This window comes from Drosophila mojavensis, unplaced genomic scaffold (assembly GCF_018153725.1).
Source record: "Drosophila mojavensis isolate 15081-1352.22 unplaced genomic scaffold, ASM1815372v1 contig_136, whole genome shotgun sequence".
NCBI classification, from domain to species: Eukaryota; Metazoa; Arthropoda; class Insecta; order Diptera; family Drosophilidae; genus Drosophila; species Drosophila mojavensis.
In genome coordinates, this window is record NW_025318667.1 from 23702205 (window position 1) to 23717641 (window position 15437).

Here is a 15437-nt window from a genome sequence, read left to right on the forward strand (position 1 = left end):
TCGACTAGAGCACTCTTCACTGCCTGTAGCCAAGTTTGGGTACTCATAGCACCCATTTATGACGACGAATTCGGGCTCTTTAAACGTTCAGCTCATTTTTGGCAGTCATTTTGTTAGACTCGTTCTCGCTTTTGCCTATTCCAAATAATAAAGCAATGAAGCTGTATCAAATTTGTTTTTTTTTTTTTTTTTATTTTATTTTATTTTTTATTTTTGGCTAAAGCAACTCACTAATGATGTCGCAGCTCACGCATGCCGCTGACTTGGCCGCCGTTGACCTTTTCGCGGTCCCCAAACCAAAAAAGGCTATGAAAGGACGTTGCTACGCTACGATTGAGCAGATAAAGACGTCAGTGCAGTAGAAAGCGAAGAGGATTACAAGCAATGACTTTTCGAATATTGGTAAAAGAAAACCTTGGGCCAAGCTTGTTATGGATTACTCTGACGGGCGCAAAATAAATAAATTCCCAGAAATAAATCAATAATTTTCACAGCAAATACAAAATTCGCAATACTTTTCAAGCAAACCTCGTCTATTTTCATTTTGGTTGTAAATCACAATTAACTAGGTCGATTGCATCTCTCGTATATACATACATATATATATGTAGTATGCACATTCGTATTTTTGGTTGAGGTAGCTTTTAGTCGAGCATACCCGACTTGTTCTCTACTATTATTATTATTCATAGATTTCTTGAACTATATGCCTCTGATTTGTTAGCTGAACATTGTTATTATTATAATGTGCCGAGTGCAGGGTATACTTAAGTTTGGCATAGTTATTTAGCTGCGAGAGAGAGAGAGAGAGCCGTTTGTGACTTGGGCCCATATTAAATTACTTAAAGTGGTCGAGCCTTGATTTTGGGGACAAAAAGTTCTAATAAAAAAAGCGCAAACAAGCAATCACACTCATAAAAGCACACACACACACACACACTAGCACACACACACACACACACTTAAATAGAAAATGCCTGCAAATTGCTTACATAATAAATAATAATAATAGCGTGCGATTTTTGGCGCAATTTAAATTTATTTATGGCGCTTGTTGTGGCTGCCCGCTGCCCCCCCTGGACGCCACTGGACGCTCAGCTCAGACGTGGCATGCGTCATGTCGTCTGCATGCACACACACACACATATATATATGTATAGGTGGAGCTGTGCTACCTGGCAGCGAAATGTGCCATTGCCATCGATTTCAAGTTGATGTCAGCCGGACGGCTTTTGGTTTCGGGCGTATCTTCTATTCTTATCATTGCGGCTGATCCTGGTCGCCCGGCAACGTGCACAAATAACATTTAATCTGCTTAACTAGGCGGCGCTGGAGCACTGGCAGAGCAGGAGCCAGGAAAGGCAGCTAGATTGGTGTCTCTGTGCCCGCTTCCTGCCTTATCGCCTTTGCCCACAGAGGGGGCGGGGTGGGGGCTGGAGTTAGGCGGAGCAATTGGCTGTCAACCCAAATTGTAATTATACAAGGCGCACTTAGTGCCAGCAGCAAACTCACTCGGCTCGTTTATGATGTCAGTGCCGAGAAACCAATTGCCAATTTGTTTACTTTTATTTCACATTCCCCACTAAAGTTGCCTCCATTAATTTGCCTTCATTTGCATTTGATTTTCATTTTCATTTGCGTTTTCATGGCGGCCCCATTAAATTTCCGAATATTGTCAATTGATTCAATAAATGTAGCTTAACATCAAATTAGTCTATTTGCTTAATACTAATTTATATACAATTAAATAAATACATGTTTACACACATATACATATACATATACATATACACATGTGCATAAATTTAGTGTGTGCTCGTTTAATCTATAATTTAGTGAGTTCGCTTAGCGCCTGAGGTAGCTAATAAACGAGTTGGAGCATAGTGTTGGCTTCACATCTACAAATCTGATTAATTTGCCCAATTCGACAGAAGTTGGATTCATTCACAATTTGGAATGAGAGAAATGCTTTCAGGCTCAGGATGTAAATGCATTTGGCATAGGCACAAGTGCAGTATTAATAGGCAGTGTCATTAAATTATGTTTATTAGCATCAGAAATTTACTTGATTTCGTCTGTCCATCCGTCTGTATGTCCGTCCGCTTAAGCGTTTATCCGCCCGTCTGTCCCTCCGCTTATCCATTAGTCTGTATAGCTATGGCTTAGTCCGCTTGCCTGTCCATTCGTATGTCCGTCCGTCCATTCGTCCGTTCTTCTGTCCGTCCGTCTGTTCGTTCGGTCTGCCCGTTCGCTCATCTGATCATTCTTTTATCCGTATGTCTGCTCGTCCGTTCGTCTGTCCGTCCGTTCGTCTGTCCATATGCCTGTCATTCCCTTATCCGTCCGTTCGTTTGTCCATTCCTTTATCCGTCTGTCCTTCCATTTCTTAGTTCGCCCGCCCGTCCATTCGTCCGTTCTTCTGTCCGTCCGTCTGTTCGTTCGGTCTGCCCGTTCGCTCATCTGATCATTCCTTTATCCGTATGTCTGCTCGTCCGTTCGTCTGTCCGTCCGCTCGTCCGTCCATATGCCTGTCATTCCCTTATCCGTCCGTTCGTTTGTCCGTTCGTCTGTCCATTCCTTTATCCGTCTGTCCTTCCATTTCTTAGTTCGCCCGCCCGTCCATTCGTCCATCCTTTTGTCCGTCTGTCTGTCTGGCCGTGCGTCCGTTAGATCGTCCGTCTACCCGCTTGTTTAGGTTTGTTTAATCGATCATTTCTCTTATTTTTTATGGAATCAATCTGAAACTCTTCATTTATGCGAGCACAGCTCGTGCGTTTGGGTTATACGAGTCTGAAAATTGAGTATATGGAAGTATTACGAAGTATTACACCTTATTGGATATCTGACCCAAATGAGCTGAACTTAAAATAATTTAGTAATTGAGCTAAAAGTACGAGACTTAAGCGAGTTTGCTTCTTAGCAGGTGCGTAGAATCGCCAGATGTGATTTAAGATCTTGAAGCGAGTGAAATGAATATGCCCATTTAGTTAAGCGAATGAGCATGAAAATAAAACTCCATTTCGTGGCGATAGAGACCATGACAGCCAATGGCAATGGAAACAGACAGCTGCAAGACCAAACAGACACAGCCTGACAATGGGGCAGACAAAAAAAAAAAACGTAGAAGAACAAGTAAGAAAGCTCTAGTCGAGACTGCTCGACTACGAGATCCCCTGAACCCTTGGAGCAATAGATATTTCAATACTTTTTCGCGACTTTCAGCTTACACAAGAAACACGCACACACACACACGCACGCACGCACACACAGATAAACATACACACACACGCATATAGACACACATACACACACACACGCATACAGACACAAACGCATACACACACACACATACACACACACATACACATACAAGCAACCACGCATAAACACGCATGGGCTGCAGTGTGCGCTTACTATGAGAACTTAATTGTTTAATAACTTTTTTTATGGACGTACGATCTTCATGAAACTTTTAGATTATGATTATAACATGAATATGCATGTAATTGCCAAAGCACAAGTCTCTAGTATTTGAAATACGCTTTTTACAAAATTGAGGGTGAGGGGGTGAATTTAGAGGTAGGGGTACATTTTAACAAAAACCGAAATTGTATAAATTGCATATAAGCATACATTAAAAATTTGGAGACTCTAGCAATAAAGGTGTAGAAGATATAATTTTATAACTGGGTTTCGATAAGGTTTTTTATCGATAAAAAAAGATCGGGATGAGTTATCGATTTTTAATGATAAACTTGATATGCGCGCTGTAATTACGGACATTTTAAAAAAAATTTGAAGTCTCTAGCTCTTATATCTTCTGAAATCGACGCGTTCATACATACGGACAGACGGACAGACGGACAGACGGACAGACAGACGGACAGGGCCAAATCAACTCAGCTCGTCACCCTGATCAAGAATATATATACTTTGTGGGGTCTGCCACGCCTCCTTCTCCCTGTTACATACATTTCAACAAAACCATTATACCCTGATTTCCCATTGAAAATGGGTTCAGGGTATAAAAAGACTCTTGTTGATGCTGATGAATTAAATATATATACGTGTGTACAATATATCTATATACTATATAGCTGTATACCCACTAACCAAATAGGACAGTCGATGTCAGCTCGAATGAGAAGTGGTTTTGTTTTAAGCACGAGATGTTGAGCAGCGAGCAGGAGCAGGAGCAGGAGCAGCGAGCAGGAGGCAGCGAGCGGGTGGCAGCGAGCAGGAGCAGAGAGCAGAAGGCAGCCAGCAGGAGCAGAGAGCAGGTGGCAGCGAGCTGGTGGCAGCAGGCAGGAGGAAGCGAGCAGGAGACAGAGAGCAGGAGGCAGCGAGCAGGAGGCAGCGAGCAGGAGCAGCGAGCAGGAGGCAGCGAGCAGGAGCAGAGAGCAGAAGGCAGCGAGCAGGAGGCAGCGAGCAGGTGGCAGCGAGCAGGAGCAGAGAGCAGGAAGCAGCGAGCAGGAGGCAGCGGGCAGGAGCAGAGACCAGGAGGCAGCGATCAGGAGGCATCTGCCAGTTCTAATGACAAGTTATTACTATATTATTGATGAGGGGAAGGAATTCTTGAGCTTTGTTGCTCAGCACAAACTTTGAAGTTGAAGGGCAAAAGGTGTTGACGATTGAATTAGCATCCTCCATGCGTGCATTCAAATGCATTGAGTGTTTGGCCTGACAGTCAGCAAAATGTGCAGAGTTAATTAATGCAATTGCAATTACAATTAAAGCCAACAGCCAGCAACAGCAACAAACACTGAAAACGAAACCAAAACCAAAAACTAAAATCAAATTCAAATGCAAATTCAAAACCAAAACCAAAACCAAAAGCAAAACCAAAAGCAAATCCTGGCCGGGCATTTGACGAATGTGCTGAGTCAGCGGACCGTGCCGGCTGGCAATCAGGCGTGCATTATGTTGACACGCCCACCCGTACAGCATGTCATCAGTGGGCGGAAAGGGTTTGTGGTGTTGGTAGGGGGTGGGGAGTGGGCGATGCGGCAGTTGACCGCTTTTTTGGGCAAAGTGAAATAATTTGCCAGCGTTGGCGGCATTTCATTTAAATATGTTAATCAGGGGCCAAGTAATTAAGTAAATTAAATGTGCCACGCCCCTGGGCGACGTGCAAAACGTGCCTACACCTCAGCAGCACCCACATGCCGTTAATTAACGCCTTTCGCCTAGACTCGACTCGACTCGACTCTGCCATGTCAAGTACTAATTTTTGCATGTTGATTTAAATTAACATAAATAAACGCACATTGTTGATACACATATATACAAATATTCAATACATGCACACACACACATACACAAAGATGTGTGTAACTCTGCTGGACATATGCATATTTAGGGCACAATTTCGTGAGGCCTTTAAATGATCTGCATAATTTGAATTGTCAACAAGTTATTATGAAATGGCCAGCCACACCCCCATCCCCAGCCCCAGTCCCATCCCCAGCCCCGCCACATTTGTGTGAACTGATTCAGACGACCACCACTGCCACGCCCACAGCTGTCAACTGTTGGGCCGCCCAATGGAATCGCAACGATGCGAAATTGATTTGATTTGAAGTGCTTCAAACATTGCGTGCAAATTGCACATTTGTTGGCAAAACTTTGTGGAAAGAATTAAAGCGGAATATTCGCTGAAAATGCGAATGGCTGGGCGAACGACTGGGTACAATAAATATTACCAGAACTTTGCACTCTAGCAAACTATTAAGGTGGCTTTAATATTCTATTAGCAATTTATAAATAAATATATATATTCTTGTTTATAATATATTATGTATATACATGTATGTATATATTTTTATGTTTAAAATAAACAAAAATATATATATAATTTATTATACATATATACAACATTTAAGCATATCTCGTATATACCAATACGTTGTAGGATACCATTTACACAATATTATACTGTTGTATTAGTTCCTATGACCTGAGTTGGCATTTTAGTGACAATTAATGGATGTATGAGAGACAGAGACATAGAGAGAGAGAGAGAGAGAGAGAGAGAGAGAGAGAGAGAGAGAGAGAGGGAGAGAGAGAGCTGTATGTATAGCATTATGTATGTAGAGCATAGGGCTGTATGAGCATAGGGCTTCAATGATTTCGATAATCAAGAGGAATGCAACCAGAAATTGTGAGTTCGACAGAGCAAGTTGGAAATGTGACTATAACTTGGTTTATATACTATTGAATCACGGAACCTTATACATACGTGTATGTATGTAGGTTGTGTTCGCCTCTGAAATGTCTCAGTGTAGAGTAAGCTCTCTTTGGGAGGGTCTAATTTATATGCCCATATTTATAGACGTGTGTAACTGTGCTCCACAACGAGCTGCCTGTGCTGCTCTACTTCTGTAATGTACTTAATCTCTCTCTCTCTCTCTCTCTCTCTGTCTCTCTCTCTATCTCTGTCTCTCTCTTCTCTCACTCTCTTAGTGTCTTTCTCTCTCTGTTTACCGTCCCTTAATTCTAGCTGCTTCTTCCTTACTGCTCGCAAGCAATATCACACATGCACGCACACGCACAGCTTTTTGACAAGAGGCTCACATGTCATCTCATTCTCTGAGAAGAAACTTCGTGGACTACGCTCAGTAACTGCTATGCTTTTCTCACTCTATAAGAAGAGTGCTGCCAACTTGATCAATACTTCGAACACTACTTCCAGCACTATTGCACTACTTCATTGCTGAGCAGCAGCCATGCTTATCCCATACTCACGGGGTGTCACATTGAGTCAACTTGAGCAATACTTCCAGCACTCTTGCACTACTCCACTGCTCAGCAGCAAATAGCTTATCTCACTCCCACGAAGTGTAAATATCAGTACAATAAGAAGCGTGCTGCCAACTTGAGTAAGAGCTGAAAAGTGTGACTTCCAACACTGCTTAAAAGCACTACTCCAACACTAGAGAGCACACAATGACATCATGATATATATGCGTACATATAATATTAATTTATTATATATATTATATTTCTATTACATTTATTTGATATTTTTGCTTAGTCCTAGGCTGCATTCCCTATATAAATGCATAAAGCCGAGACAAACTCAATTTGCATGCTCCTCCACACTCAGCAGATTCCTTGTCTGCTTGTAGAGCTTTAATTATCTTATACAAATAGTAATTAGTAACGCCCATGGGAGAGAGCGTGTGTGTGGCAGAGAGAGAGAGAGAGAGAGAGAGAGAGAGAGCATATATGCTCATAGTGCAGCATCAGCTGGAATGCTTGCTAGTTGCCTGAAATACTTATATAATTAGCAGGCAACAATTACAAATTGTATTTCGCGACTTTTGTGCTCACAATTTAATTGCAAAATTGTTCGCCAATTTTTGAGGCTAGCTGGCTGCCAATGGCATGGGCGTGGCAGCAGGTAGGCAGGCGGCGAACGGACTGTGGTGTGTGGTGCATACGGGCGCTGGCTGCTGGCTGGCGGCGGTTGCAGGGGAGGTGTCGGCGCCTGAACGACAAAATGAGATTTTAACCGCAAACAGCAGCAAACAATTTCTGCTTTGGCCCGTGACGCTCCATGCTCTGGCAATAAAATAACAATCAACGCAAGCCGCGGCCGTAACGCGGTAAAGGCGTACTGAGGCGCCGGGCGTGGCCACGGAGCAGACAAAGTTTGAAGAGCTGCCTGGCGGGGCGGTCTGGCTGGCAAACGGTAACCAGCATACTCGACCCACCCAACAAAACCCACCCGAAACCCACCCAACCGACAACAATGTTGAGGCAAGGGACCCCACCCATCGTCGAGGCAGAACGCACTTTATTTTGACCCAGCAACGAAAAAGGCAGCGGGCACCCCCACACCTTAACCCAACTCCGCCACGCCCCTGTCGCACACGCCACTGGCGTTGTTACAGAATTTGTGATTTTCATTGCAAAAGTTGTTTCAGTTCTTTTGGCTGTTGTTTTCACAAATTAATGAAATAATTTCAATCTCTTAATTGAAGTTAATTGTCCCTGGCTCGCTTCAAGTTTCAGTTACTAGCATGAAAAGAAAGATACGATAATATGTGAGAAATAGGTTATGTTACCTACTGAAAGCAAGTGAGATAAAGGAGTAGGAAGAAACATACAGATAACTGTAATTTTGTGTTTTGGACTTTACCACTTCAACAACTGACTGAGGGATACCAAAGTAACTGTAAGGAACCTCTACCCAGTATATCTGAAATCTCCAGTTTTTGTGATGGTATCAAGAATACATCGGCATATATAGTTGATGGGGTCTGGCTCGTTCCTCGAGTTAACTTCTCTATTGAATTAAACGAATCATTTTAATGCTCAACCAAAACCGTTAACATTGTATATTTCCATAGAACATTTAACAAAGTTAAGTTTGGCAATTTGTGTTTCTTGAACAAAAGTCAATCAAATGTCATAAATTTATAACACGAACAGATTTGATGATGTTGCCCCTCTTCCAGCAGTCATTTATCTGAAAATTCTTCAGAATTCGTTTTTAAAACATGTTTTTCTCCTCTTTTTTTTTTTTTGAATTGCTTGAAAGTTATTTAACTGTTTTTGTTGATTGTTGTTTCCGTTTCTGTTGCATATTGAAATTTTAATTTAAACTTGAATTTTGAAGTCCGTCAAGGAGCTTAATTTGGTGATGATATTTGGCTAAGAAAAATGAAATATATGTAAGATATGTAATGTATGTAAAGAAAAAAAAAAAAATAAAAAAAAAAATAAATAAATAAAGTAAAATATTATAAAAATATAAAAAATAACAAATCTGAGATCTATGTAGAAAGTTTCAACTGTATATCTATATAACATACATATATATCAAATATTCTATGTATATCATATATATCACATATATCATATATCTCATATATATATGTTATATCACATATATCATATATCTCATATATAACATATATACCATATACATATATCATATACAACATATATACCATATATATCATATATATCATATACATATATCATATACAACATATATACCATATATATCATATATAACATATATATCACATATATCATATATCTCATATATAACATATATATCATATATATCATATATAACATATATACCATATATACCACATATATCATGTATACCATTTTGATCATATAACATGATGATTAATTATATGGAGCTCTAGTATTAACGAAGATGTCTATTCAACTTACTTGTTCTCCTGTAGAGGCGGTCCTATGGCTACGGCCCCATCCTGGGACACTTTGTCAGGCGACAGCATTATGCGACGCGGAGTGCGACGCTGCGGATTTTCGTCATTGTCAGTGTTAGAGTCAATTGTGTTCTCATTGTTGGTGTCATTGTCATTGTTAGTGTTGATTTGATTATTGTTATTTTCGGCATTCGGTGCCTGTCCCTTGGGTGTCGAGGTGTAGGGCGAGGGTGGGACCTCGTCCAGCTGATTGTCGGCATCGGCATCGGCATCGGCGGCGGCCGCGACTGGCGAGGCGATTGAATTGTTGTGAGCGCGACGACGGCGTGAGCTGGTCTGCTCCCTGGGCTTCGGCTTGATGGCGATCTTGTTGGGATCGAAGTAGCTGTCCAAGACGGCCACCAGCTCGGTCTTCTCGCTGTCGGTTAGTCGGCCGATGGGCTCCAGTGTGGTGATGAGTCCCTGGATGCGCAAGTCCTTCCAGATGTCGCTCAAGATGGTCAAATCGAGTCCATTTTCGGCGAGCGCAATGCGAAACTTGACGGCGCGAACACGCTGCACCGTGGTCTTGAAGTAGTTCACGAACAACGGACGAAACGAGTTCTGACGCTTCAGTGTTGCATATCCCTGGTCCAATTCCAAGATCAGCGAGTCAATCGTCTCCAGGTGGGGCTTCAAGGCAGCAAAGAGATGGCTGATGTTCGGCTCACGGTCGCACAGCTCGGCGGCCACATTGAACACCAGCTTGGCGCGAACACTGGCGCTGCCAGTGAACTCCTTGGTGTAAATCTCCTCGCCCTTCTCCCTGGCCAGGACGGCCAGCAGGCCGCGCACGCTCAGGTATGAGCGAGCCTTGCCACTGAGCATTGACTTGGCTATCTCGTTGGTATTGACAAAGCCGATGACCATCTTGCCGAACTCTTTCAACAAATTGAACTTGATAACCGACTGCAATATCATCAGTGGTATGAACTTGCGCTCCTCGTGATAGACAATCACAATGCCCGATGTGTGGGCGCTCTGCTCCTGCAGCCAGTCGATAAACTTACGGAAGCCCGACTGCTCAGACTCCGTTTTGATGATCTATTCAAATGTTTAGCATGAAATGTGAATCGTTGGCAAAAGGGAAAATTGCAATGGAATGTGATTTGGATAGCCCACCTTATTGGTTAGCATTGTCTTGAGCACACGGCGTCCCTTGAGACGAGTCACACGCACCTGATGGCGCAGACGCGCAGCCGAGTTCAGATTTATGGCCGGCATCATGTACTGCTCGTAGCGCCCGAATGGCGAGAATACGGCCAATTGGAATATCTGCAAAATTCACAATCGCAATTCACAATGTCACGCACAGAGCTCAGAGTGCCCCCCTCCCTCCCAGCTGCTCACCTTGTCGCAGAGGCGACGTCCAGTTGTGTCCAAATCAACGGCCATAACCTTCAAGTTCATGCGCCCCTTGCTCTTATCCTTTCCATCCTCCACAGCAACGTGATCTTCGACGATATCCGGCATCATTCTACACTAATCGTTCACTGGTTTTCGCGAAATTATTTTTACTTTTCAATTATTTTCAGCTTTTTTTTCACAATTCACAAATTTCTTGAAATTTTTATTTTATTATTTTTTGTCAATTTAATTCGATTTTCTTAGCACAACCGCTTCGTAAGACTTTCACAATCGAAGTGATTCAGATTTGGTGCTGCTTTCAAAGGAGAAAAGAGTGAGCCTAGAAGCAAGGCCTACTAGATGGATTTAGACGTCAAACTCGCATAGCACAATGGGATGAAAAGTCATATTTCACCACAAATTCGATACGATAGAAGAATACATGGAATAAATATAATAATTTATATTATATAACAGTTGTACATATATAGCCCATTTATTTTGTAAAATACATTTACTCAGTATAACACATTATGTGTGGCTCAATGCAAAATGGAAAGCTTTCGTACATTTATTTAGTATGAGCGCCGTTTTGTATAACAGTTGGAAATATGATATATATGTTCGGAATGATATTATATTATTATTATATTCATTACACAGGAACGTGTAAGGGTCTATATGTCCGTGTCGCATCGGTGTGATATTAAGCTGCCGTTGAAGTTACTATGGGATTTCAGTCAGTTCGTATTAATCGATTAACATTAACAATTAAAGGATGCAATGTCAGTAAGAGAGAGACAGCTATAGCTGTTGCTGAACGTGGTCCCAGCTGGCGCTGAGTGAGAGCGAGACGGCTAGTTAGGGCTTTCGCACAGGGTCGCTATGATTTTGATGAACAAGAATATGCGACCAGAAGGTAAGAAACGTAACGCCACGACATATAGTATAATTTTTAAATAGTATAGTAGTATAACGAATTTTTTGGTGTATGAGTATTTTTATTGAATATAGCTTACTGGTATAGCTAATGCGCATAAGAGATACCTTGTATATCAGTTGCTCATTTCTTTTGTATAACAGTATAACAAATTTATTTCATATAATCATTTATTTAAAGCAATCAGTTATTGTAGAATAGCTGAATAATTGCCCAATATAACACATTTTTTGGTATAACAATTATTTTGTAAAGGTGTAAAATCAAACAAATCTATATGAAAACACAGTCTATTACATTTATTCAGTATAACAGTTTACTTGTATAAATTAAGCTTTTTTGCTGTAGTTGTTAGATGTTAGTGTGCGGTGTTGCACAAAATGAGTAGACTTCAATAATCCCGTGGCGACGACCGACGTTCTTTATTATCAAAAATCAACTAAAGTACAGTGACATAAATTCTTATATCCAAAGCTAGCCCTAAACCCTGATTATGCTGACATTGCATATTTACGCGAGGCATCGCATTACTTCGGGCAACAACATTGTTGCGCGTTGGAGCCACTGCTGCTGTTGTGCAATATCCGCTGGGAACGGCTACATTCATGCTGACGGCGCGTGATCAATCTGAACATTTATGTTTTGCTGGTCGATTGTGTTAACTCCTCCCCCACTTAGATGAATGACGTCCTCGGCTTTCTTGAAACTGTTAATTAATGTTTGAAGATCACGTTGACGTTTGTTCCTCTGATGTCTTTGATAGAGTTTCATCGAAGCGTAGCAGGAGAGTAAAAGGATGGCCACGGTTAGCCCAGATACTATTGGCCTTCTTACTAGCCCTTCCTCTAGTTGAGCAATATCCCGCAGATTTTTTATGCTTATCTTCTGCAGGTATGGCAGGCTTGGTATCTCTTGGTGGTCTGTTATATTTAAGAGCGCAGATACCGCTGGTCCCGGGGATTTCCTCACGTAGTTTTTTTGGTTTTGGTATACGGTGTTGTTTACCTTTATCTTGTCGTCAAAGGTAAGGAGGAACGTCCCTTTTACCATCTGCTCGTTGACTGTAGCTGCTCCGTCGTTGATGATGATTACTCCATCGTCGACTATGGTTAGAGGTTCGAGGTGGCTGGGCCGAGTTGAACAATGTGCGGTGTCACCTGAGTGTAGCTGTTGAGCGCATGTTGTGTAGGGTGACTTCTTGCAGAACGTTATTGTGAGGGCTGTACTACAATTTCCTATTGATATTACATGATTTCCACAGTCAGCTAAATTGTAGTCTTCGGCGAAATTTATTATGATGCCGTTGTGTTGGACAGGGTATACGGTTAATTTTTTACATACTATGCTAGGCTTAGGATATCTTATAATGAAATGTAGAAAATTTTCGCTTAACAAAACTTTAATTTGAGATACTTCCATTAAGTCAGTAATAGTGATATTTATAGAGTGTTCATTAACAATGTTTTTTAAATCAGTGGAATCCAAAATGGAGGGGTTTACAATTCCAACCTTTGCAAGTGTTACTGATAGTATTAAGGTTTTTAACTCTGAGATAATTATTCTATTTCTTGTTAGCAGCGTTTCATATAAATGCTCTGTGTCTACTTGTTTTACTTTTTGTGTTTTTTACTAGGAGGTTTACGGTGTCAGTTAGCTTATTAATTTGTTCCTGCATTTTTGTGTTTATGGTTATCTGCCTATTTTCTGACTCTACAAGTTCATTCTGTGTAAATTTTAGTTTCTCGAAATCATCATGGTCTGGCGTGCCAGCTACGACCTTTAGAACGGTGCCTAGCATATTGATACTCCTAGCATGTCTATGGTGGACATTTACTGTAGCTATTAATGTTTCTATATGTTGTATGTCTGCGTCTAATAACATTCTCATATGTGATCGGGGGAAATGGTTTGCTAATTCTTTCGTATTTTTTACTATTTCTGAGTATAGGGTAAGGTTGGTTGAGTGCTTCAAGTATTGGAAATCCGTCCAAATGGTTACGTATCCGTCCAAGATCGGTATGTAGTCCATGTTAGTATAGTCAGTCAATTTCGCTGTTATCGTTGTAGCAAAAAGAAGTATAGTCCAAATCCTAAAAAGATAAAAAAGGGAATTTAATGTTTTGCCTATCTTAGATTGTCCTTGTGGACCACCCTCCCTTTTATTAAGACTGTTGTCCCCAAGTCTGCGTCAATTTTGCCTTCGTTGTATAGTGGTGTCAGTTTGTTCCCTAAGCGTCTGTTTGTTTTTTTCCAAAACTGTGTCGCCTATTTGGAATTGTCTATTGTGTCTTGTTTCGTTTACTCTATTTGTTAGGAGTTGTTGTGCCTTTTGAATTTTATTTCCTATCTCTATTTCGAGTTCTGGGGAGGATGAGTGGATTATATCGATTGGTCGTTTGTCCGTTACTGAGTGAATTGTATTGTTATATTCGATAGTTGCTTGAAGTATCGTTTCAACAGTGTCAGTAATTTTCCTTTGAGCTGTTAGGCATCTTGCAATGTCACCGAGGGTGCTATGGAATCTCTCGACTTGTCCGTTTGATGTACTATGGAGTGGTGGGGCATTTACGATTTGAATGTTATATTGATTGTTTAGCAGAGATTTTATTGTTTCGGACTTTATGGAGGGCTCGTTATCGCAATAGATCGTCTTGGTATGCCGGTAAAAATTTACAAGTTGTAAAATTGCTGATTGTATGTCAATTATTGTCCTTGAAGCGATGGGTTGAACAATTGCAAATTTTGAAAATTTATCTATGCACGTAAGGAAGTATTTTTTATTGGTTGAGTATATGTCTATGTGTAGTATTTCGCCCACATAGGAAGGTATGGGTGTTTCTCCAAGTATTTGTTTTTGTGGGTGACGATTGTACTTAGCTGTTTTACAAATTTTACAATTTGAAACAACTTCGTTCGTTAATTTTGTCATTTTCGGAAAAAAATAGTCTTGTAAAATCTGCTTCACATTTTCTTGGGCTGCTCTGTGAGCCCGATTGTGTTCTGTTGCAATTATTTCTTTCTGTTCGTTTTTATCAAAAATGTCATTTACTATGTACTTTGTATATCGAAATGTTGTTGTTGGAAAAGTTTCTATTAGTTTATGTTGTATGAATGCTAATATTGGTAACTCGCAATGGATTGCATTTACGACATCTTTTTTGACTACATCGCAAACTCTTTTGATTAACGAGTCTCTGTTTGAGAAATGAATTGTATGTCGGATTTTCTTACCAAATAGGATAACTGTACGATCAGAGGCTATATTATTTTCTTCTATTATAATTTGGTTTTGGAAACAGTTGATTGGTTTGTCTGTTGTGTCTATGGTGTATGTGAGCGATATTTCGCTGTGAATTGTGGCTCTGTCTGACTGTACATCGTCCTCTAGGGCATGAATATTATGCCGTGACAGTGCGTCCGCAACGTAGTTCTCCTTCCCTGGCTTGTAATAGATGTTTGCGTTATATTCATCTATAAAAGCTTTCCAACGCCTGATTTTTGCGTTCGGGTTTCGGTCGGATACTGCAAACGTCAGAGGCTGATGGTCCGTAAAGATATTTAAATTTTTTACCCCATATAGATAATTTCGGAGGTTTTTTAAAGCCCAAACTATTGCAAGTAGTTCCCTCTCATTTGTTGCAAAGATAAGCTCTCTATCCTTTAATGTTCTTGATATCATGGTGATTGGTTTTCCACCTTGTGACAGAACTGCCCCAAGACCAGAGGATGAAGCGTCCGTTGTTAAATCAAACGGCTTCTTGTAGTCAGGGTAGAGCAACATTACATTTTCGGATGCAAGAACCTCTTTTAGCTTCTCGAATGCCGCATGTTGACTCTCGTCAAATTTTACTGGAATTTTTTTGGATTGTCCGGCGCTCACTTTGCCATTTTGGCCTTTTAAGATGTCGCTTATAGGT

The 15437-nt window shown here is 40.9% G+C and overlaps 1 protein-coding gene across 1 annotated transcript; it reads right to left on the reverse strand.

Annotated features, from left to right (window-relative positions):
• Positions 1-8310: 8310 nt before the first annotated feature.
• Positions 8311-10890, reverse strand: LOC6586762 (maternal protein exuperantia). Its single transcript, XM_002012334.4, has 4 exons — positions 10584-10890; positions 10356-10508; positions 9196-10277; positions 8311-8658 (listed from the first exon to the last, which is right to left on the reverse strand). Exons 1-4 carry the CDS (start codon positions 10707-10709, stop codon positions 8637-8639), a joined length of 1383 nt encoding a protein of 460 aa, XP_002012370.2. The 5' UTR covers positions 10710-10890; the 3' UTR covers positions 8311-8636.
• Positions 10891-15437: the final 4547 nt, after the last annotated feature.

What these genes read in the sequence shown, in the direction of transcription:
- LOC6586762 (XM_002012334.4), bottom strand. Translation starts at nt 10,709, where the DNA reads ATGATGCCGGATATCGTCGAAGATCACGTTGCTGTGGAGGATGGAAAG. An exon ending in GACGTCGCCTCTGCGACAAG is followed by an intron (nt 10,509 to 10,583) that starts GTGAGCAGCTGG and finishes TGAATTTTGCAG; the next exon opens with ATATTCCAATTGGCCGTATT. An exon ending in AGACAATGCTAACCAATAAG is followed by an intron (nt 10,278 to 10,355) that starts GTGGGCTATCCA and finishes ACATTTGAATAG; the next exon opens with ATCATCAAAACGGAGTCTGA.